The 26,008-nt window shown below is 38.4% G+C and overlaps 1 protein-coding gene across 7 annotated transcripts in view; it reads right to left on the bottom strand.

Moving 5' to 3' along the window:
• The window catches only part of LOC134355549 (neuron navigator 1-like), a 664,756-nt gene that overhangs the window by 52,213 nt on the left and 586,535 nt on the right, over positions 1-26,008 (bottom strand). For all 7 annotated transcript variants that reach the window (XM_063065565.1, XM_063065568.1, XM_063065567.1 and 4 more), the window contains 6 exons: positions 23,373-23,551; positions 21,310-21,463; positions 18,418-18,586; positions 15,556-15,653; positions 10,663-10,758; positions 3,138-3,306 (listed from right to left, as the gene is read on the bottom strand). In XM_063065565.1, coding sequence (XP_062921635.1) covers positions 3,138-3,306; positions 10,663-10,758; positions 15,556-15,653; positions 18,418-18,586; positions 21,310-21,463; positions 23,373-23,551 — 865 coding nt within the window. The remainder of the gene's footprint in view (positions 1-3,137; positions 3,307-10,662; positions 10,759-15,555; positions 15,654-18,417; positions 18,587-21,309; positions 21,464-23,372; positions 23,552-26,008) is intronic.

Below are 26,008 nucleotides of genomic sequence, written 5' to 3'. Positions count from 1 at the left end.
CAGTGTCTATTCCCCCCCCCACCCGCCACCATATTATAATGTATTGGTAATCTTTCCTGATCCCACACAATCCAGGTAGACAGTTTTCAACCCAAAATCAGCAACTCACACCTTTTGTCTTCACAGATACTGCTTGACCCAAACAGCTCTTCCAGCATTCTGTTATTTTGATCCAGTTTTAGCACTTGCTGTCTCTTTTGTCTCTGGACTTTTTCTATCTCTGTTCTCATCAATTTAAAGCATTTTATTCATTAAAAATGAACTTTGTCAAATTAAACATCCTCACTAAAGTACTTGTGTACATTGTTAGGGATTATGTCATCAGGTCTCAGCTTAGTACATACCACCTTCTCTATATTTTCCTTAAAACATAACCTTTACACATCAAGAGCAAGAGAATAACTAGGGAAGGAAGGATCACTGAAGGATAAAAGAGGGAATGCTTGGAGACAGAGAATGGGTCAAGGTATTGCTTGAGTACTTTGCGCCAGGTGGTATTCACAAAGAAGAACACACAGGAGAGTGAGATCATGGAGCATGATAAAGTGCTGAGTCATTCTGAGATAAAGAAGGAGGTGCTGCTAGGTCTCTTGAGGAACCTTAATGTGGAAAAATCCCCTGATCTGATGGGTTATACTCCAGGTTCTTGAGAGAGACAAGAGATGACCTTGCTAGGGCCTTGACCAAGATTTTTATACTACTACTACTACTAATAATAATAATAATAATAATAATAATAATAAGTACTCTATTGATCCCGAGTGAGAAATTATTTTATTTCAGCAGCAACAGTTAAAAACACACTTAGCAATAATAGTAGTAATATTAACTAATAATAAAGTACAGAATGTAGATAATAATAATAATAAATAATAATATTAATAATAATAATAATAATGCTCGAACCACAGGTTGGGTCCTAGAGAACTGGTGAGTAGATAATGTTGTTCTCTTATGCAAGAAGAAAAATAGGGATAATGCTGATAGACCAGTAAGTCCCATATCATTGATAGAGAAGCTATTGGAAAAAATTCTTACGGATAGGATTCATGAGCATGTAGAAAAGCATGGCCTAATTAGGGGTGGTTAGTCTGGCTTTGTGTGAAGCAGATCAGGTCTTACTAACTTAATTGAACTTTTTGAGCAGGTGACAAAGGTGATCAATAAAATTAGAACCGTGGATGTTAGTGTAATGCCCTGATTAAGATAGTATTTCTACTGCCATGCTGTGAGGTATTTTTATTTTAGCAGTTTTCTGCAAGCAGTGTTTGTCCTGTTAGTAAGCTTCAGCTAAAGATAAAGAGCGATTTGCCCATTGGGATGCTATGGAAGATTTGAGAGAACTGGGCGGGATCAGATATCTGAAGGACAGTAGTCTGGTTTGGGGTCTTTGGTGAGGAGAAGCAGAGAAGAGCACCAAGGAAGACACTTGGAGGATCCCACCCAAAGGAAAGATGGGTGGTTTCAGGGAGGAAGTGCAATACTTCTGAGTTAACAAGTTTGTTTGTGATGTTCTTCAAGGGAAATTCGTCCTGGGAACTCAGCAGGGTGAGTAAAATTTAACATTCAATTACTAAAGAATTGAGCTCCAACGTTAATGTGCACATTTTTTTTTCTGTTAAGTGTTTGTTAAAGTTGAAATATTGGTAAATATACTGATTTGTAATTTTATGCCGGTGTACAATCTGTTATTTCCTGGCAAATGATAATTTTGCATGGGGCAGTACTTACACAGCATTCACCACAATTAATGTTTCCTTGCCGGAACATTCCAACTTTCCTAATTGGTTCAACCTAACATGTATGCTTATTGGATACATAAAGGTGGCTTTCTCGCTGGCACCCAGGGTAGCTAACAAGCCCGGTGAGAGGGTTACATTAGTAAGCCATTCAATAAAGTCCCTCATGGTAACTCATCCAAAGGATTAAAATGCATGAAATCCACGGTGATTTGGTAGTTTCTATTCAGAATTTGCTTGCCCATGAAAGATAGTGGATAGTAGTCCAATGGTTTTATTCTGGCTGGAGGTCTGTGACTTGTGGTGCTCTGCAAAGATTGGTATTGGGACCTCTGCTGTTTGTGATATGTACAAATGACTTGAATGAAAATGTGGGTGAGTGGGTTACTAAGTTTGCAGATGGCAAAAAAGATTGGTGGCATTTCTGTCGTTGTGCCAAAGGATGCAGTTGGATATGTATCAGCTGCAGATGTGACCAGAGAAATGGAAGAAAGAGTTTAATCCATGTAAGTACTTTAGAACATCAAATGTAAAGGGAAGGTACAGTTAGAAGTGCAGAGGGATTTTGGAGCCCAACTCCATAGGTTCCAAAAACTGGATGCACAAGTTGATAGTGTGGCAAAGAAGGTATAAGAGATTAGTCGAGGTATTGTGTTCAAAAGGCAGGAAGAGACAGGTATGTAGCAGATTGAAAACTATGGTTAAGACTGCATATGGAGTGTTGCAGTCAATTCTAGTCACACCATTATAGGAAGAATGCGGAAGTTAAGGAGAGAATGCAGAAGTTTACCAGAACTTTGCTTGGATTGGAGAGCTTGCGGTATAAGAAGTTGGACAAATGAGGGTTGTTTTGTCTGGAGCGCCAGAGGCAGGGGGGAGATCTGATGAAAAATTTCTAAAATTATGAGAGTCATAGATAAAGTAGACAGCTGGTACTTCCCCCCCAGGTTTAAAATATTTAATGCTAGAGGTGTGCATTTAAAGATGAGAAAGGGAAATTTGAAGAGATGTGTAAAGCAGGTTTTTTGTTTACACGGAGAGTCGGCGGGGGGGGGGGTCAGGAATGCACTACCATGGAATGGTGGAGACAGATACAACAGAGGCATTTAAGAGGCTCTTAGATGGGCACGTGAATATGCAGGGAATGGAGCTATATTAATCACGTGCCGAGATAAGGGATTAGTGTCATTAGCTTAATTAGACTGACACAATATCATGGGGCCAAAGGGCCTATTCCTGTTCGGTACTGTTTTAAGTTCTATGTTCATTATAATAGCCATTTTATTTCACACCAAGAAACCCTAACAGTGAATCAAGAATCATAAAATTTTCATGAACTAATTATTAAAAGCAGTGGGTAAATGCTTGAAGCTTCCTTATAATTTTTTTTCCACTAACCTTTCAAAGTTACAGCAAAGCTGGTGGCTTCCTTTCCCATGTATCTGTAGGGCAGCAGCTCTGGTGGATCAGTTCCAAACACACGTTTCACACGATCAACGGCATAACTGTAGATGGCATCTGTACTCAACCCCAGACAAGAAACTGGGTCCACTTTCGTAATGTAGTCCTATTGGACAGGTGTAAACATAAGGCCGGAAGACATGGAAACAGAATTAGGCATTTTGGCCATTGAGTCTACTCCGCCACTTGACCTTGGCTGAATGCCAGTCTCCCGCCCTCTCCCTGTGTCCCTTAAACCCTTACTTTGCAAGATTTGACTGATTTTACTGTATATTTTGCTTATCTTACCTAAATTTCTATGGTCATCTGTTTTCTTCCTCATGGTAATCATATAAAATGAAAAAAAAAATACTGTGCCCCAGTTTAGTTTTTAAAAGTAAAATTTGTGCACTTCTACTTGTTTCTATATTTTCTACTTGTGTATTTCCTTGATTTTTGTAAAGCAAGTTCAAGCACAAAGGAAAAGTAGAAGAGAAAAATTGGAGAGTACATGCATGGACAGTTGAACTTGGAATCTTTTCTAACAAGGAAATGCAATAAGAAAATTATTCCTCTTTAAAAAAACACCAATTAAAGTTCAGATCAATTGCAGGCAACATAGTTCAGTAATGATATGAGACCTTAAAGAAAGGTCTGTATTGACAGTGAGCAGGATGACATGGTGGGACACGTCTGTTATATGAAGAGAATAAAAAAGGATTGTGCCCTTTGGAATACAGAAGTTAAAAAGAGATTTGGTGAAGATATTGAAGATCATCAAGAGTATCTGTGATGTAGGAGTGGCAAAACTGAGGGTCCCCGAGTAGAAAAATCAGAAACCTGATAAAAAGTACTGGCAAGACAACAATGGATCACATAAATTATTTCTTGTTTTTACGAATTTCCTTTTATTCACATGGAATGTACTGTTTAGATGATGATGGACCATACAATCTGTAATATCGAAAAGAAAATAACTACAGGGCTGAAGGGTAAAACAGGAATCTAGGATTAATTGGACCTGCTACAGGTGTGATGGGACAATTGGCCTAGGTTTTTATCACATTATTGTATATTTCTGTGACCTTAGTCTTTAGTAGATCAGGTTCGCAAACTATATGAGAATAGGGTAAAACAAAAAAATTCCAAGCAAGGCTCTAAAAATAACCCAGAGATGAAATTCAGCATTGTAATGCACATTATTAATGGTATGTTGCAAGTTTCTACAGTTCCTAAAGCATAACAATGTGTTGACACTTGTTTTAAAAGTGCTGTGAAGTTGAACTTTAACACAAACAACATTCTTTAATGAGGAGAGACAAAGTTCTGAATGTTACTCATTCTCTATCAACAGAAAGATGACGACTAGTTTTCATGCGGTTATGCTCAAAAAATCAGATCACAAACACTCTATAAACTTATGTAGCTGTATTATAACTTCACACAAATATTGGGAATTTCACGCATTCTACACAATTAGTGCCTTGGAAACATAATGCACTGCATCCTTTGTGGTGGTTTGACACGAGTCGACAAAGGAAGGGGAGAGTCAGTGACTTTCCACAGTGGTTTGCTCTAAGAAAGTTTTGTCATTCATACCTACATAACACACTCCAACATCACTTTCCTTGCAGGTGGGCTATTTTATAGAGAAGATATACCCCTTTTAAAAATTCTCAACCGTGTTTTCAAATCTCTCGCTAAGTTCACGTCTCATGTAGGGCAGTGTCCTGGTGTCACGTATTATTTTTAATGCTCCGCTGAAGCATTTCAGAGCTTTTTTTGATATATAAACAGCACTGAACAAATATAAGATGTTATTGTCAATGATGGGATCATTATCACTATTTAGAGAAGCATTCTTGCGGCCGACAGACCTATCAATGATGCAAGAGGTTAATGGGGAACATGGACCAGAGCCAGATCTTTCAGTAGGTTTTGTATTATGCTACTGAGAAGTGCAAAAGTTCAACTTAAATAACATCATGATGAGGTCATGGCTAGAATGAACTCCTGACTCAGCAAGGACCTGGACCCTTTGCAATTTGCTTATTGCCACAATAGGTCAAATGTAGACACAATCTCAATAGCTCTCCACACGGCTTTAGATCACCTGGACAACACAAACACCTACGTCAGGATGCTGTTCATCGTCTACAGCTCAGCACTCAGTACCATCATTCTCACAATCCTGATTGAGAAGTTGCAGAACCTGGGCCTCTGTACCTTCCTCTGCAATTGGATTCTAGACTTCCTAACCGGAAGAACACAGACTGTGCAGATTGGTGATAACGTATCCTCCTCGCTGATGATCAACACTGGTGCACCTCTGGGGTGTGTGCTTAGCCCACTGCTCTACTCTCTGTATACACATGACTGTGTGTCTAGGCATAGCTCAAATGCCAGCTACAAATTTGCTGACGATACAGCCATTGTTGGTAGAATCTCAGGTGGTGACAAGAGGGTGTACAGGAGTGAGAGATGCCAACTAGTGGAATGGTGTCGCAGTAACAACCTGGCACTCAACGTCAGTAAGACGAAAGAGCTGATTGTGGACTTCAGGAAGGGTAAGATGAAGGAACACATACCAATCCTCATAGAGGGATCAGAAGTGGAGAGAGTGAGCAGTTTCAAGTTCCTGGGTGTCAAGATCTCTGAGGATCTAACCTGGTCCCAACATATCGATGTAGTTATAAAGAAGGCAAGACAGCAACTATACTTTATTAGGAGTTTGAAGAGATTTGGCATGTCAAAAAATACATTCAAAAACTTCTATAGTTGTACCATGGAGAGCATTCTGACAGGCTGCATCACTGACTGGTATCGAGGGGCTACTGCACAGGACCAAAAAGAACTGCAGAAGGTTGTAAATCTTGGTCAATGTCTCCCATCCACTACATAATGTACTGGGTGGGCACAGGAGTACATTCAGCCAGAGACTTATTCCACCGAGATGCAGCACAGAACGTCATAGGAAGTCATTCCTGCCTGCGGCCATCAAACTTTACAACTCCTCCCTTGGAGGGTCAGACACCCTGAGCCAATAGGCTGGTCCTGGACTTATTTCATAATTTACTGGCATAATTTACATATTACTATTTAACTATTTATGGTTCTATTACTATTTATTATTTATGGTGCAACTGTAACGAAAACCGATTTCCCCCGGGATCAATAAAGTATGACTATGACTATGACTATGACTAAATCTAGTCAGCTCCATCTTGGCTACTAGCCTACAAAGTACCTAGGACATCATCAGGGAGGGTGCCTCAGAAAGGCAGCGTCCATTATTGAGGACCTCCAGCAACCAGGGCATGCCCCTTTCTCGCTGTTACCATCAGGTAGGAGGCACAGAAGCCTGAAGGCACACACTCAGCGATTCAGGAACAGCTTCTTCCCCACTGCCATCCGATTCCTGAATGGACTTTGAATCTTTGGGCACAACCTCACTTTTTTTTAATATACAGTATTTCTGTTTTTGCACATTTTAAAAAACTATTCAATACTGTAATTGATTTACTTGTTTATTATTATTATTTTTATTGTGTTTTCCTGATCTATATTATGTATTGCATTGAACTGCTGCTGCTAAGTTAACAAATTTCACGTCACATGCCGGTGATAACAAACCTGATCTGCTATCTGTGCATTGGCTAATTCCAGTACATAAAACAGTCAACTTCTAGATAATGTTAAAAAATAGTCAAAAGTTTTTAAAATGTGTCCCACGTTTTGAGAAATATAACAGTTTTGAGAATGGTTGCAATTAATGGAAAGGTGCAGAAAGATTCATTTGATCTCAGTATGTGCCAACTTAGCGGGAAAGGCCAGATTTTTGAACATTTACCAAGAAATCAGTACACAGAGTACTGTAAACAATAAAACCATATATTTCCCGAGTACAATTATTTGCTGTGCTATTTTGATTAAATTCTTGAAATTTCGGCTCATCAGATACATTTCAGAAAATCCTTGGTTAACCTACAGAATGTTACTACGAATAAAGTTTCATTTTGTTCCTGATAATGGTTTTCAATATTATTATCACTAATGCTAAGGTGACTCACTGTTCTGAGTTTACCAAGCACCATTTTATTTTAGCATTTGCCCAGCTTCCAATCAGTGGGAAGAAGATCCAATGATCTTGACCAATTCAGCTATTTCTACCGTTCCTTTCTGTAGTATAGGGAATGGACAATGAATCTCACAATTATTTTTTCTCTGTTTTGGCACTGCTTATTTATTTTTTAAAAATATATTTCTTATTGTAATTTATAGTTTTTTTATTATGTATAATAACCATAAAACAATTACAGCTCGGAAACAGGTCATCTCGGCCCTTCTAGTCCATGCCAAACACTTACTCTCACTTAGTCCTACCGACCTGCACTCAGCCCATAACCCTTCATTCTTTTCCTGTCCATATAGCTATCCATTTTTACTTTAAATAACAATATCGAACCTGTCTCTACCACTTCTACTGGAAGCTCGTTCCACGCAGCTACCACTCTCTAAGTAAAGAAATTCCCCCTCATGTTACCTCTAAACTTTTGCCCCTTAACTCTCAACTCATGTCCTCTTGTTTGAATCTCCCCCACTTTCAATAGAAAAAGCCTATCCACGTCAACTGTATCTATCCCCCCTCATAATTTTAAATACCTCTATTAAGTCCCTCCTCAACTTCTTTGCTCCAAAGAATAAAGACCCAACTTGTTCAACCTTTCTCTGTAACTTAGGAGATGAAACCCAGGTAACATTCTAGTACATCTTCTCTGTACTCTCTATTTTCTCGACATCTTTCCTATAATTCGGTGACCAGAACTGTACACAATACTCCAAATTTGGCCTTACCAATGCCTTGTACAATTTTAACATTACATCCCAACTCCTATACTCAATGCTCTGATTTATAAAGGCCAGCATACCAAAAGCTTTCTTCACCACCCTATCCACATGAGATTCCACCTTCAGGGAACTATGCACCATTATTCCTAGATCCCTCTGTTCTACTGCATTCTTCAATGCCCTACCACTTACCATGTACGTCCTATTTTGATTAGTCCTACCAAAATGTAGCACCTCACATTTATCAGCATTAAACTCCATCTGCCATCTTTCAGCCCACTCTTCTAACTGGCCTAAATCTCTCTGCAAGCTTTGAAAACCTTCATCATCCACAACTCCACCTATCTTAGTATCATCGACATACTTACTAATCCAATTTACCACCCCATCATCCAGATCATTAATGTATATGACAAACAACATTGGACCCAGTACATAGATCCCTGAGGCACACCACTAGTCACCAGCCTCCAATCTGACAAACAGTTAGATCCACCACTATTCTCTGGCGTCTCCTATCCAGCCACTGCTGAATCCATTTTACTACTTCAATATTAATACCTAACGATTGAACCTTCCTAACTAACCTTCCATGTGGAACCTTGTCAAAGGCCTTACTGAAGTCCAAATAGACAACATCCACCGCTTTACCCTCGTCAACTTTCCTAGTAACCTCTTCAAAAAATTCAATAAGATTTGTCAAACATGACCTTCCACTCACAAATCCATGTTGACTGTTCCTAATCAGACCCTGTCTATCCAGATAGTTATATATACCACTAATAAACAGTATTGTAACGTACTATTGTACAAACAACAAATTTCACGACATATGCCACTGATTCCTTCTGACCCAGGTGACATCCAATGTTAAGTAACATTCTTCCTCTTTATATTCATAAATTTGTTTTCTTTTAATATCATCTTCACAAAGTTACTTCCTTTGTGAAGGTGGTTGTAAGCTATTAATTCAGTACTTTGCTTCTATATGAAGATATTTCCTCGGGTCTTTATTAAGCAGAGACAGATAACCTTTTACTATATTCATAATATTTGTCTTATAAAGTTTACTGCCTCCTCTCCTGCACTAACTTTTAAATTCCTTTCTATACATAACATAAACTCTTGTGTCTTCTTATGATACATGTCACACTACCCTTCAACAGCAGATTAGAATTGGATACTTTAACTTTTCCCGTCATAGGAAAACATCCAGTTTCTATCTCCTCATAGAATGTTTTACTTTCCTTTGTTACTGCTTACACCTTAATTGCCACATCCAATTTAGCTATGATGCATCCTACTTCAAATCATTGGAACTATCTTCTTTGGTCTTTCCATAATTATTATAAGTCAAATTCTGAAGAGCTCAATAATAGGATGGTGATCACACAGCACTTGCCCAAATTAATTCATAAAAACAGAATCTAAATTGCTGAATTGGACTCAGGTTGATTGAGACATTTTTTTAGTCTACACATTCTATACTTAGCATTATGCTTTTCCGAAATTATACTCAGTTACAAAATGTTCCCATTGTTACTACCATCCATTTCTTTCACACCATTGAATTTTGCTCTCAATTTTTTTCATCTATCTTCTCCTTTGAGTTAGGAGCTTCCACTAAAGCCAAACAGATCTGGTCCTGGGAACACCTTACAGTTTACAACAGCCCCTTCCTCTTTCCCCTTCCCTGTTTGGTAACCATTTTGGACCTTGAATCAACCATGTCTTTATTAGTGCTGCTATCAAAATGACACAAGGAAGTGTAAACTGCAGCTTGTGGACTTCATTGCTATCACTGATAAGATAACTGAATTACAAGGCAGTGTAAATGGAATATTACTTCATACTGTTAAAATGTATAAGCTTGCTTTCAAGAGTTTTCCATGAGAAAAATACTCTAAAATCTACGCTGCTCAGTTATAACAGAACTTGAAAGTTCATTTGTGCAAAAATCAGTGGCATGCATTAGCAAAGGAAAGCACAGGAGAAAATGTCTTTTTATCACCCCTGCAAAATAAGCAATCCATGTTTCAGGTCGAGATGTTGATCATTTATTTCCCTCCATAGATGCTGCCTGACTTGTCCAGTTCCTCCAACATTTTGCGTGTGCTGCCCTGAAGTTCTAAGGAAGGGTTTTTCAAATAGGGGTCTCCTAGGTCCAATTTCTCCATTGCATGTGCCCAGCAACTGAATTAGAAACTCAAGTCTTCAGGTATACCCAAAGGTGCTGGTGACATTATGTTCACTAAAAATGATAATTAATCTTAGTTGAAATTAGAATAAGATTAAGTTTTTATACATCTTCTGTGGCCTAACCAGTGGTCATTAAAAGGGTTTCAGGTAAAAATAACTTATTTTTAGAATCAGTAGAGGGCATTCTTTTCTTGCCAAGGTCCAGTACAATACTGTAGAGTGAAGCTAGTTGAGGTTTGTTTCCCTCTAATAATATCTTTTCAAAATATCTTGTGAGCCAGTTTGGCTTGTAAAGTGGTCAGTTCTTAAAAAGTTATTGCTAGTGAGCTGTGTCAGGAGATTTGATAATTATCTGCATAACATTGGTCTAATGTACAGAAACCTTTTACCCAGTATGCTCATTTCAGAACATAACCCATAATCATATGAAGCATACCTTAAATAGCTGGCAGATAGCTCCATCTAAAGTAGTCCAGTCAGTTGTTCCACTTACTTTGACCGAACCAATGAAAAACTCTTGCTGTTTTGTGATCTGTTTGGAAATAAACAAATATGATGAGCTTCATATCTGTAAACTTGCTGGATTTTTTAAAAACACATTTTCTGACAAACATATTTGTTTAGCAACTGGAAATTAAATATGCAAAGAGAAAAGGTGGATCTACTCCAACTCCAGAGTTCTAACTCATGAAGTTCACAACAGCTGCAAAAATATACATTGAAACTTGGGATCACTTATGCAAAGGATGTTTTTAGAATCAGGGAAAAGAAAGAAAAGGAAGTCCATGGGTGATGTGGGATTGCTCATTTATCTCTGAGATAAGTAAAAGTTTCTTTATACAGAGAGCTATGGAGAGTTGTAGATGTTCACCCACTAAATACACTCAAGGTTCAGAATCAGAGATTTTTGAATACTTGAGAAAGCAAATTGGGAATAATGCACGAGTGAGTTATCAAACACTGGATGAGATCTGGAAAGACAAGATAAGACAAGAAAGACAAGATCATACATTTTCTCAGCATGTCTAAATATAAGTTTGCATAGATACAAGTTCCTCAAGATTACAATGAGAAGCTATGCGAAGAGACATGCACATAGTGTGGTAATGTCTTTATCGTAACACTCACAACATGCTGGAGGAACTCAGCAAGTCGGGCAGCATCCGTGGAAACGATCAGTCAACGTTTTGGGCTGGAACCCTTCGTCAGGACTGAAGAGGTGGGGGGAGGGTGGGAAGGAGAAGGCTGGTAGGTTCCAGGTGAAAAACCAGTAAGGGGAAAAGATAAAGGGGTGGGGGAGGGGAAGCAGGGAGGTGATAGGCAGGAAAGGTGAAGAAGGAATAGGGGAAAACACAATGGGTAGTAGAAGGAGGTGGAACTATGAGGGAGGTGACAGGCAGCTGGGGGAGGGGGCAGAGTGAAATAAGGATAGGGGAAGGGGGGGGAGGGAACTACCGGAAGTTGGAGAATTCTATGTTCATACCAAGGGGCTGGAGACTACCTAGACAGTATATGAGGTGTTGCTCCTCCAACCTGAGTTTAGCCTCATCATGACAGTAGTGGAGGCCATGTATGGACATATCTGAATGGGAATGGGAAGCAGAGTTGAAGTGGGTGGCTACCGGGAGATCCTGTCTGCTGTGGCAGACGGAGTGGAGGTGCTCGACGAAGCAGTCCCCCAATCTGCGTCGGGTATCTTTCCCCTTACTAGTGTTTCAGTTGGAACCTACCAGCCTTCTCCTTCCCACCCTCCCCCCACCTTCTTTATAGGGTCTCTGCCCCTTCCCTCTTCAGTCCTGACGAAGGGTTCCGGCCCAAAACGTTAACTGATCGTTTCCACGGATGCTGCCTGACCTGCTGAGTTCCTCCAGCGTGCTGTGAGTGTTGCTTTGACCCCAGCATCTGCAGATTACTTTGTGTTTATAACGTCATTATGGTGTTTCCCATATTATGCAGGGAATTGCCATAAAAAAAATACAAATGAACCATGGATATTGTTCATTCTACCAGCGTGGCAGTGGCTAAGAAATTTCCTCCATCTCAAAAAAAAGTGTTAAAATGGTTTACACAGGGACCCAAAGGTCATGTTGCAGTACAATATAACACATGTAAAATAGACAGGTGCTGCACTTGAGAAGCATGAGCTCATGTAAGTCAAGGGATGACCTTGAAATGGGTTCAGAATAAGAAGACCATATTTGCTTGAGGGGTGGAGTGACAGTCATGGATGGTCATGTTGCTGGGGTAAATAAATAGACCAGGGCATGATACTGGATGGAGATCAAATGGAGTATATAGCAGTAAGGATGTATTGGTAAAAGGAGTGGGTACAGTTGGCAGATGGAAAAAAAGTGAAAAGTAAAAGTTTTATCCTGATGGAAGACCAGATGTTGGACCCGAGTACAACAGAACAGGTAAGGCTGGTCCCATTTAAATAATGACAAATCATACCTTAATTATCCTATTAAGAACTACTTCTATGTATATGAACTACTTCAGTCATGCTGAACATTGTTCATTATACATGTTTGACATTATTGTGCAGAGCTGATAATCTCTGAGAATTCTACTATATTCTCTACATTGATGTGACCTGATGTAGACTGGGGATTGCTTTGTTGAGCAATCAGCTCCATCCATAAAATGCAGAATTTTCCAGTGGCCAGTCATTTCAATTTCTATCCCAATTCCCTTTCTGACATGCTGGTCCATGGTCTTCTCTCCTACCACAATTTGGCCACTCTCTAGGTAGGAGGAGCAACACCACATATTCTGTCTTGGCATGAACATCTATTTCTACAACTTACAGTAATTTTTACTCCCCCTCCCCCTTCCCTTTTCTTCATTTTCTACTCTGGCCTCTTACCTTTCTCTTCACCTACCCACCAAGTCCTCCAGGTGCCCCTCCTCTTTCCCTTTCTTCTCTGATCCATCTCTCCACTCCTATCAGATTCATTCTTCCCCAGCCCTTTGCCTTTTCCACTTATCAACTCCTAGATTCTTACTTCACCCCCCTCTCACCTGGCTTCACCTATCACCTGCTAGCTTGTCCTTCTCTCCTTCCCCCCACCTTCTAATTCTGTCTTCTTCTCCTTTCTTTTCCAGTTCTGAAGAAGGGTCTTGGCCCAAAACATCAACTGTTTATTCACTTCCAAATATGTTGTCTGACCTGCTGTGCTCCAGCAGCATTTTGTGTGTGTTGTGTGAATCTCTGAGAATTTGCAAGTTCTGCCAACCAGAAACATCAAGCAAATTCATAGCTTTCATTTGAAACATCTGCTGAATTCTGCGTTGCCCTAGTTAAATCAGAAAAAGTTAGGTCAATTTTTTGTCCAAAAGTATCCTACCAAATATGGACTGGTAGACCCTCTAGCTAATCATAATGTCTTCAGTTGACATTAACCAGTTTGATTTTGTCATCAATTTTCAGGGAGTTCTTCAAAAGTTCATATTAGTATCATTCTTATAAAATAATCACATGTAATGAGGTAAATAAGAAGACCGACGAAGGCAAGAGTGTAAATGTCACCTATAGGGACTTCAGTAAATCATTGACATAAAAGGCTGGTTCACAAAATGAAGTCACAAGGATTCCAATGTGAGCTTTCTAATTGAATCCAAAATTAGCTTGGTGATAGGAGGCAGAGGGTAGTGGTGTAAGGGCACTTTTTTGATTGAGTATATGATTAATAATGTACTAAAAGGATCTACAAATGTTTGTATTTTGGGAATCTTATTGTTTGTGATATAAATTAACAAGCTGTATTTGAATGTAAGAAATGCTATTATTAACTTTATGGCTGACATGAAAATGAACAGTGTCGATAATGAAGAAGATTGTTCACATCTACAGCATGGTAGAGATCAGATAGAAAGTTGTATGGAAGATTTAATGCTGACTGGTGTGAAGTGATGCATTTTTGAGATCAAATAGAGGTAGGACATATGCAGCAAACGTCCAGAGGTTAAGGAATGTTGATGAACTGAGATATGTTTGCCTTCGCAGTTTGGCTCATAGAATATAAAGGGAGGTAATATGGTAACTTTACCAAACACTGGATAGTCCACACTTGCAGTCCTGTGTACAATGTTGGTTGCCACACTATAGAATGTGATTGAACTAGAAAGTGGTGAGAACATTCAGCAGAATGCTGCCTGGATTGAAGGACTTCAGTTATGTGGAGAAACTGGTTAGATAGGGTTTGTTTTCCCTAGAGAGAAAGAGGCTGAGAGATGATCTGGTGGAGATATATAAAATTATTAGCAGCATAGGTAGGGTAAATAGATAATTATTTTCCACGCAGTAGAGGCTATCAAAAGAGGTGTGAGGAGAGAGGAAGAAGTTTTAAAAGGAATGTGAGAGGAAAGCTTATTTAAAAAGAGTGGTTGATAAGTGGAATATGCTGCCAGAGGAGGTGGTGGGATCAAGTACAGTTACTATGTTTAAGAATCATTTAAATAGGCAAGGCATAGAAGTTATGAACCTAATGCAAGCAAATAGGATTAACATGAGCAAAAAGTTCAACATGGACCTCATAGGCCAAATGGCTTGCTTCTGTGATGTAAAACTCAACTGAAACAAAGTTAAATACTTTTGATTGGCTGGGGAGAAAAAAATGAGCACTTTTTGCTCAATTAAATTGTCTAATTTTAACTGTGGCCGGAACTACGGAAAGACACATCCCAACTTTTCTTTATAATGAAAAAGAAGGAACTGTGCAAGGCCAAAGGGTTTGGCTGCATAGGCATGTGACTCATTGAAACACAGAATAGATAAACAAAAAGAAAACAGAGAACTTGTTGGAACACTGACATTAATTGCAAGGGGCTGGAACACAGAGGGCGGGAAGTGCTGCTTCTCTACCTTATTATTCTCTGGTCAGACACTGTCTAAAGTATTATTTTGATTTTGGCAATGCTCCTCATATGAGGATATTTAAAAAGAAAATTCATCAGAAATATGAAAGCCTTAAAAGTACTAAAATCTGCAGACAGGTTGTTTAAACTTGGAATCCATTTCCTCTCCCTCTATGAGGTTCTGCTTAATCTTTTCCAGCAGGACTCCCATCCCTTAGCTCAGCCAGCAAACAAAGCCCCTCCAATTGAACAATCGGTCATGTATTGGCATCTCCATGTATCTTAGTGTTCAGCTGGCCTCACTGGCAGAACCACAGCCTGAAACAGAGGAACCATTCTTCTCTCTTTAGTCCCCGGTATTATCCCTTTACAGAAAAACGTTCGTGGATAATGAAGAATACAAGATTTTGCCTTGTACTCATGAATGTTCAACACTGAACCCAAATTATCTTCATATTAATATCTATCTTACTTCATTACAAATCTGCTCTTCAGTCAGCAGGACTACAATTCGAACATTTCTTTCTTCCTTCGAGGAAGAGCTGGTCACCCCATCCATTGGGGATGTATCTGAATCAGAAAAGGAGGAAAATAATGTTAACAAGCCTGAACAGGACCAAAGCTTCATCAGGATTTTCTCATAAATAATTCTCCATCTTGTTTATATATAGGAATAAGAAAATATTCTTTCTACAGAAGTAGCCACTAAAATCAAAACAATTTATTAATCTTGACTTAAAATGTTCACAACTGAATATCATCAATTGAATTATAAGCTGCACCACTAATTGAGATAGTATAGCGTCGGCTGTGCTGTTTTTAATTTGAAATTGAAAATTGATTTAAATTTCAAATGTTACCACTATTATGCACACAAAAGCCAACACAGGGTGTGGTGCAGTTCTTTAGGGATAATGAGACAATGGCAAATCATTTCTCTCCCATTTCAAGTGCAGCCAAACAATCTAAAGTATTTATTCTTGTTGAAATTAAAAGAAAATATCTGTCTTTTCCATTTTAGTATGCATAGAGAAATTATACATTTCACCCCCACAGTAACTAAATTTAGTCTGATTTCTTCTGCACACAGGCACACATATTGCTGTCATTGATTCTGATACTCAACACCAGGAAAGACAGGGCTGCTTTGTTTTGCTCTTATATTCTTTCCATGTATTTAATGTTCAAATTATGTATTCCAAGAAAAATAAGAGTACAACTTACAAGAAAAACAGCAGCAACTATAATATCAAACTACTAATTTATAGAGTTCTTGGTAAAAGATATTTGTCATGGCACTAAAAACATGAGGTTTCATTGATGGCACCTATTGCAGTGAAAAACACCAAATCTAAGTACTGACTAAGTGCAAATTTCCACCAGAGCATGGATCAAAATAACTATTAGACAAAACTTACATCAATTTATTAGCATGATGATTTGAACACATAATTATACATCTAAGATAGATTTAGAATGATACACTCAGAAATAAATCTTATAAGTCTGTGTAAGTGTTTTTCTCTCACTAGGAATAACTCTACCCAATCTCATCTGTTACACGGTTCCTATACCTTTGGATTAGGCATGTTAAGAACTCCGCTGAATTACAAATATCAAAGTTCAATCCAACTCTTTTTTGGTACATAAAACAAAAATAGAAGCCTATAATTCTGCTGCATTAGCATTTAGAGCAAGGTTAGTTTTTTGTATTCAAAATAAAAATGAATTAGGCGATATATTCATAAAATTAAGAATGTTTCCGCTGCATTCTTTACACTTTCAATTGTTAACACCTCAATAAAGAACAAATTCACTTCTGATAGCAAAACAACCTGCATAAAGGAATTCAGTCCTAGAAACACACATTTGTCTTTATTGCATAAAGCACTGCCCAGTAATAACATGAAGGTAGCAATTAAGAGGAAAGAACTGGATGTTTTAATACAAATGGCTGAATCTTTGATCCAGCCATTTCATTTGGATGAGAATCAAGTGGGTTTTATTATGGATGTGCAAGACTTTGCACCTCAAGTTGTTTCACTGGGTTGAATCTTACCTCATCACACTGCCTAGAATCATCAGCCCTGGTATCCTCCCCTCACCCACCCCACCACCCATACTTACCTGTCTGACTCTGGCAAGTTTACCCGAAGTAGCCAGCAGTACATTCAGCCCAGAAATACCAAACAAAACCCTTTGTCCAGAAGCATTTAAAATTAATTAAAAATGTAGTCAATTAAAGGAACACATCTGCATCAGGCACCCAGCACTTTATGGGTACATGTTTCAGAAGATGCCTTTCAGCAACATTGTTCTTTAGACTCATGCAAAGGCATGATTGTTCTGGAGGGTGACCTACAACGGATGTATCTTTAATAACATGACCTAATTTTTTGGACATTTCTCCAAAGGGACATGATGCCAGGAAATATGTTGTATCTTGCTTGACTGATGTGGAAATAGAGTAATTAGTTCAAGGCTGATTCACTGAAGGAAGTGCCTTACTGAATATCCTGAGTGGCTCAATTCAATCCAAAAATAGTCATAATCGTGAGTTCCACTTTGAAAGTCAGTGACCCTCCATCAAGCTTTATTGATAAACCCGCTCCATGAGACTAAGTCTCTAGGTCAAAAGTCTTGTCAAGAGATAACAAATGAGAACATTTCACAATTTCAACCCTAATTATTTTGTAGTGGCTTATACAAATGGAATTCCTCCTTATTCTTCCTTAAATCATTACAAATACACAATGGACAAAATGCACTCTGCTTGTACAAGGGGAGGTTTTCTTCAGTTCATAGTTAGAGCAGCAGAAACATCTGGGCATTGATAGTATGAAAATTAGCTGCATTGAAGTACAAGAATTTATAGGAGTTCACACCAACTTCTTCCTCTAAATTAAACAGCAGTTCGAATTTGTTGCTTTACAGTGTGTTCTCCTAACCGAGTCAATGTTGCAATACCTAGTGCATCCAGTTGATTTAATGAAAGCTACCCTTCTACACCTCATTGAACTGAGACAAAAGATACTAGGCAAATATTATGAGAATCCCCACTAACAGGTATTTATGACACTTAAATGTGAAGTCAAGTGATTGAGCCTTTGAACCCAATCATGCAGGTATCACTGTCTGATGGTGGGTTTCAAGTATATTGATTAATTATGAGGAAGTCCCATGAAAGACTAACTAAAAATAGAGGCTGACTAGAATCTTAGCAATAGTCCAATCAATCAACCTTCCATTATAGAACTCATATATATTTCTAATTTGTAATAATATAATTGAAAGATGCAGATCTGAGAATAGTATGAATTGTATTTAAGATTACCTTGGTCAACAGAATCTGTAAGACTGAGACTGAACGAATGAGCTAAGGTGAGCCCTAATGATCGCCGAGGAGACGACGTGGCAGAAGATAATGCTGCAGCCTGTGGAGCTCCCGTACCTGTATCTGCTTTAAGACGGTCATTTTCCAGCTTCAATGCTTCAATTTCCACCTACAAAGACAACATGATTCAGTAGAAATGTCCACTTAGGGTTTGCTCTGAAAGTGAAGGCAAAGTTTCCAAACCATAACAAAACCAGGAAACTTAGCAAAATCCAGATTTTCTGATATTATTTTTATATAGCAGTGATTTAAATATTTAAATTAAAATTATTGATAACAGCCAAGCAAATAACTGACTAAATGTGGCCTTTTATTTCTAATGCTGTTAAAATGTAAATCCTTTTCTGAGGATTTTGTGATGAATGATACACAAATGAAAAATTTCATCAAATGTTGAGAAGGTAACTAGGTTAGAATATTGAATTTGGTAGGTGCATGGGAACCTGCAGCTTCTCCGTTAAACCTGCTTCCTATTCATTCCTTTGAAAATCATATTAAACAAATTTAAAAACTGTTAAACTCTGCATTGTTACCCCAAGTGAAAATCTGTATCATTCAGTAATTCACTTCACGCTATGTAATTCTGTTACATAATTGACATAATTTTAAATGAGTAATATTTCACTTGTACAGCAAATAATTTCTTTGAAAATTTGGTTCAGGTAATGAAACAGTAAAAACACTTAAATTTGCAAACCACAGCTCCCGCACAACTTATAAAGAGCCTATAAAGATAATGCTGTGGTTTCACATTATTGACCCAGGTTAAACAGATTTCATCAGAATGTTAATTGGCTGCAGTAAAGTTCATATGAATATATTTCAACTCCTTTGCTATTTGACTTTAAAATAACTAACACTGTGACTCTTTGCACTTGTTAAAATGTCACAGGGTTTGTGGTGTAATAATTTACATATACGAATGGATATGACTTTGTGAGATTAATTCTCTATTTCATAAGTCATGATACCATCAGGGCTGTCAGGTGCAGTCAGAGGGATGTCTCTTCACAGGAGGGAGGGAAGGACTTGCTTCCAGTGACGGTTTAGAAGAGCTAATGTGTAGTAACAAGCAGGATGCTGGGGGGAACTCAGCAAGTCAGGCAGCATCTACAGAGGAAAATGGGCAGTCGATAGTCGATACTTTGGGTTATGACCCTATATCTGAATCCATGTGAAAGGTCTCAACTGCAAGTCTGTTGTGTCTCCAGGAATGGCATGTGTTTGGTCAGCCATTCCCTCAGCTGAGAGGTTAAAGTGAGTCCGAAAGTATCTAATTAATATGACAACAATTAAAGCTGCTATTTCATTTTATAACCCATACATCAGCAACGAGCTTACTGAGAGCAGAGTCTCAACCCAAAGTGCTGGCAATTCCTTTTACCTCCCCCACCCCCAAGATGCTGCTCAACCTGCTGAGATCCTCCAGTGATTTGCTTTTCTCTTGCTCCAGGTTTATGCATCTGCAGTCTCTTGTATCTTCACTGAAAGCAGAACATGTCCAAAAGGTGAAGTGGCCGAACTTACCCCAATAAATACTCCCTGAATCCTCAGGATACTGAAGGTGGGAGACAATTTGACATCACAGAAACAGGTGCTTCAGCTCACTATATGTATCATTGCCAGCTGTTGTATCTATCTGCATTAATACTATTTACCAACTTTTATGTTTCGGTGATTCAAATACTTTCCTGGATGTTTTTTAAATATCATGAGGAAATCTGCTTCCATCACCACTTCAGGCAGTGAATTCCAAACTTCTATATCAAAATATTCCCTTCAGATCCCTTTTAAAATTTCTCATTCACACCCTAACCCATGCTCTCTCATGTTAGACACACCCACCATGGGAAAAAATTTAGCATCAAACCTATCCAAGCCTTGCATAATTTTATTTATCTCCAACACAATATGCCTGCCTTCGACCCCAAGGGTTCCAATTTTCTGGACCAACCTGTCATGAGTGAACTTGATGTCATGTTGGGAGAAAAAGAGTAGTTTGTAAGAGAATTAATTTATTCAGAAACAGGCTCAAGTCATGTGTAATTCTTTAAAATTTCATATTTTCTCATTCTTACAGTCTGTGATTCCAGCAATCATTCTGCCACATTTGCTAACATGCTTACACCATAGTGACCATCATCATTGATTACAACGTGTCGCCATCTGCTGCACATGCAAATAATGATTGCTGATAAACATTGAAACTTTTAATTGCTTGCCAGGAGTATTCCTAATACTGAGAATTAGAGTCATGTGAGACTGCAGTTCATCATAATCTTCAAAATAATTTTGTCTAGTTATCTAACAATGGCTTAAAAATCAATTAACTTTCAGCACATTGGGTTCTTTCAATTGTATGAATAAGGTCAAACACACAGTCAAAGACAAATAAGGCATGTTACATATGTTTGAAAAGGTGAAACAAAACTAATGATATTAATAAAACAATGTGGGCTTTAACCAACTAAAGAAGGCTTAGGTATTCACAGATGCTTAGTGTAGAAAATATCAGCATGTCTCCAAGTCCTGCCAAAGGCATATGAGTGCTTAACTTCTCAAATTGAGATGCAGCCATTGTCAGATTGGCAGGCCAGTCAGGAGGTAACTATGAATCAAATATTGGTAGCTTTGTCTTCAAAATGAAAGAATCAACAATGCTAACAAATGCTAGCAATTCCCACACAAGTGTGTTCATTAATGTTGCAACCCACAATAATTTAAAAGAGTACTTTAATCTCTTTAAAAAGAAATCCACGAGATAAACATTTACCGAGAAGTAAACTCCTCATTTTTATCCAAATATATTCACGTTTACAATATACAACACACCTGCATGTTGTGCATGGCTTCTCGCAATTGCTCTAGCTGGTGAGCTGAACTAAGAGCTTCTAGGCGAATATCTGTTAGTTTTCGTTCCTTCTCCCACAGCTCACTACGTAGGATTGACACCTCCTTCAAGTCAGTTTCATTGGATTCAAAGGCCCTAGGTTTAAGAGAAATATTTATTATTTTCTGCACAGCAAGACTGATTTCAGATACATCTGTTTTAATTCATTAGTACATTAGATGTTATTAAGTTTGTAATCATTTTTGAATTCAAAATAGCATAAATAGCATCTTTAATACAGAAAGACCCTTAATGTACAGTAATCAAAGGTTTGTCACTAAGCTTAGACAATAATATTTTAAGACATAATGACCAAAGGCATGAAAAATAAGGTTGCATATTATGCTCTTCCCACCTCCCAAATGCCAGGTCATTCTCCCTCTCCCCAGCACACAAAATGCTGCCATGATTACTTCTTCCCCACGACCCCAGAAGAGGCATGAACACAGATAATGTCAGTAAGTGTACTAACGCCCCTGAGTGATGGTGCCCTGGTGGAAATGACTGAGAACTTCAAGTTCTCTGGAGAAAATAACACCAATAACTTGACCTGGTCCAGCCATGTGGATAGTATCGCCAAAAAGGCACATCAGCATCTCTATTTCCTCAGAAGGCCAAGGAAATATGAAATGTTTCCAATGATATATCAAATTTTACAGAAGCAGCACAGAAAGCATCCTATCCAGATGCATCACAGCTTGATGTGGCAAGTGTTCTGCCCATGACTGCCCAAGAAATTGCAGAGTTATGAACACAGCCCAATCTATCATAAAAACCACCCTCCCCTCCACTAACTATCTACACTTCCCGGTCTTGAGAAAAAAGCCAACAAAATGCGGAAATTACCCATCCTGGTCATTCTCTTCTCTTCCTCCCATTGGGCAGAAGATACAAAACCTTGAGAACATGAGCCACTAGGGTCAAGGACACCATCTGCCGGACTGTTATAAGGCTCGTAAGTGGATGTCTTATACACTTTATGAACTTGATCTCTCAATGTACCTTTCATGGTCCTTGTATTCTTTTTGTCTACCTGCACTGTAATACAATACTCTGCATTCAACACAGACTAGGAGACCATTTCGCTGAACACCTACACTCCATCCGCCAGAGAAAGCAGGATCTCCCAGTGGCCACTCATTTTAATTTCACGTCCCATTCCCATTCTGGTATGTCCATCCATGGCCTCCTCTACTGTCAAGATGAAGCCACACTCAGGTTGGAGGAACAACACCTTATATTCTGTCTGGGTAGCCTCAAACCTGATGGCATGAACTTCCTTTAATGCCCCTCCTCCCCTTCTTAACCCATCCCTTATTTATTTATTTATTAGTTAAAAATTTTTCCCCCTTCCTTTCTCTTTTTTCTCCCTCTGTCCCTCTCACTATGTCTTCCTCTGGTGCTCCCCTCCCCCTTTCTTCCCCCCTAGGCCTCCCATTCCATGATCCTCTCTCCCTTCTCCAGCTTTGTATCCTGTTTGCCAATCAACTTTCCAGCTCTTAGCTCCATCCCTCCCCCTCCCCCTCCCACTTTCAAATCTCTGACTATCCCTTCTTTCAGTTAGTCCTGACGAAAGGTCTCAGCCCAAAACATTGACTGTGCCTCTTCCTATAGATGCTGCCTGGCATGCTGCGTTCCACCAGCATTTTGTGTGTGCTGCTTGAATTTCCAGCATCTGCAGATTTCCTTGACTCTGCATTCTTTTCTTCTTTTTCATTTTGTTGTAACCAATGTACTTCTGTATGAACTGATTTGTCTGGATGGTGCACAAACAATGCTTTTCACTGTATCTTGGTATATGTGACAATAACAAACCAATTACCACTCAACAAAATAGTCCTCCATGGTCAATGTTGTCCCATTTCAGTTTACCAATATGTTTCATGCTTCACTTTATTTTCTATATATCAAAAGTAATGTGCTAAAACCATATCAGGTGCTATAAAAATGGAAAACTTTTGTCTTCATAATTCTGAATGTCTACATTAATAAAATTTGTATTTACTTTGTGGATGAATGTGATGGTTTCATGGAGGGAGATGATGATTCTGCATCGTCATGTTGCACTTTGGGTGATGATGGAACAGAAGAGTCCGGTGTTGCTATCTCTTCAATGTCAGAATATGACGATGCTGATTTGGGTGCCTTTTTGAGGGTAAAGGCTTGCTTAAACGAGCTTCTCAGCTGAAAAGAGAATAGATTTTGACAGCATGGTACAACTTCACAAAATATGCAAAGCTGACAGCTTGGAAAGCAATGGGCTTCATAGCTACATATGCACCGTCTGTTCACAGGAAAGAAAAGCAAAGAAAAATTATGCATGTTTGAGAAAAGTTCAATCCTCAAAGCATGAAACGTACTTCATTGAATGCCTCAATATAAAGGGACAAAATGTTTTCTTTCCCCCCCAAAAAACACCATTCATTACTTGTCACTTTTCTTCTGTGTCAGAGTCTTCTTTTAGTCAGGAGGTATATTGTTCTGGGACCTCCACAGTGATTTACTGCATGTGAAGCTAGCCGGTTACTTCAACTTGTCTTTAATAAGAAATTCCTCTCAGGTATTCTAACAAAAGTCATTCAATGGAAACTACAGGCTAACAACAGATGTGCTTCAATTTTAAACTTACTCTGGGGATTGAAATCCAATACCATATGCAGATGTCAACCTATCCTGGAATTTCATTTGGCTTCTTTAACTAAAAATGTCATGTTTCTTCTGAGTTCTTAGTCTTCAAGTATAAAACAAACATTGCAATTTACAATATCCAAATTTTCAATGAGGATTTTGGTCTATATTTTTAAATTGACTAATTGTGAATTACAAAGAAAAAGCTCCAAGGAAAAGGAAAAATAAATCACTTAGGTGACATCAGAGAGGATAAATATCAAGATAAAAATTATAGAACATTTGCAATTAGCTATAATCCATTCAAAAATAATAATGTCAGCAAGGTCAGTAGCAATTTTGCAAATACAAATAAGAGATATGTGATGGTTTTTAGGGCTGTCATGACATTGACTTTGGGAATATGTGGAGGTTCAATACAGAATATTCCATTAATAAACTTCAACTTGTTTTTCCTCTTTTTGCAGATGGTATTAAAATTAAATCTGCCTGAAATTAACCCAACCAGTTCTGTCAAAACTTCTCAGGCAAAACAAATGATAGTTTTTTTTCTACATTCCATATTTGTCAAATGCATTGAATGGGGTAAATATACACAGCAATAGAAGCAACAAATTACAATTGGCAGGTTAGACAAGAAAGGGGACATTCAACTCAAACTGCGTCTTGAAGATTTGCTCAGCTTAAAGTGATCTTTGAGTTTCATATTTTGAGTACAAGGTGAATTGTGTGAACAACTACATCAATGTACTTAAAACTGCATTACAATGTCAAAATTCAAACTAAGAAGTAAGATTTTATTTCAATGAATGATTTTACAATTACTGCTTTAGGGATATAATGAGTAGATACATCTGCCCCACAACTGAACAGATGGTCTGGATACACATTTCTGGGAGGACTAAATTGTTGAAGAATGGGCTTGTGAAAGTATGTGCCAAACTTGCAGCGCAATTGAGAAGAGAGGTCAAGAAATAGAGTATTTAGGCATTTCAGTGGCAGGAAACCCCCATACCTCAACAGATCTCATGCCAATGCACTGAACCTGCTGTCTGTTTCTTCCACTACTGGAGTCTAGTGGAAATGCCTAGATTTACATAGATTCCCCTGCAACAAAATGGGCCAACTGCCTCTTGGATTGCATGCAGGGGTCAAACCTGGCATCACATCCAAGACCTCATTAATTGGGTTGATAGAACTGTAGATTAGGAGGCAAAGGGAAGTTAACATGCTGAAATTTAAACTATTTCACTGCTTTATCCTGAACTATTTATGTCCTATAATGTCTTAATTAATGATTTTAATTCACTTAAAATATTCATTTCAATTTTAAAAGGGTTTCAATGTCTTTGAATATCACAAAGATAATGAAGAACCTACAGGAATACCTGCAGTTTTTATAGCTGGCAAAGCTAGGGATAGAAATTTCTTATGTTGATGACAGGCTTACCTCAAGATGCTCAGGCCAGACCACTGGATTCCTGGATGCAATAATCATTGTGATCTCTGTTTTGCATCTGAACTAGATAAATACATGGGCAGGTGGGAAGAGATTGGGGATTGGATGGCGTAATATCCCGGACAGTGATTCTAGACCGGGGACCCTGTCAGTGGGTTTCAGTTCAGTAATTCACAATTAATTTTTAAATGAGGGTGAAATCCCAGCAACATTTTCCAATATTCTACTGAGACATCAACACCTCACCATCTTTAAAAACACAGCAAAGTTTGTAAATCTTATCTTTTGAATCTCAGCTCAATGCAGTGACCATTTCTTGTTATTCTCAAGGAACCTCACTCCTAATTGCATACCTAAGCTCAGGAGCACATCCAGGATCTTAACGACATCTCAGCAATTGTCTCATCTCTCAGTGCAATGTTCATTAGCAATGAACTTAATTATTCACTGAAATTTAACACTGTCATCTCATCACTATTTGCCTTGTTTCTAAGAATCTAATTTTTCAGGAGTTTTTCTAAGCAGCTAATTCATTATAAATCCATTTGAAGAAA

This window comes from Mobula hypostoma, chromosome 13, assembly GCF_963921235.1.
Source record: "Mobula hypostoma chromosome 13, sMobHyp1.1, whole genome shotgun sequence".
NCBI lineage: Eukaryota > Metazoa > Chordata > Chondrichthyes > Myliobatiformes > Myliobatidae > Mobula > Mobula hypostoma.
The sequence above is the reverse complement of the archived record's forward strand: the minus strand, read 5'-3'. Positions and strand labels throughout refer to the sequence as shown.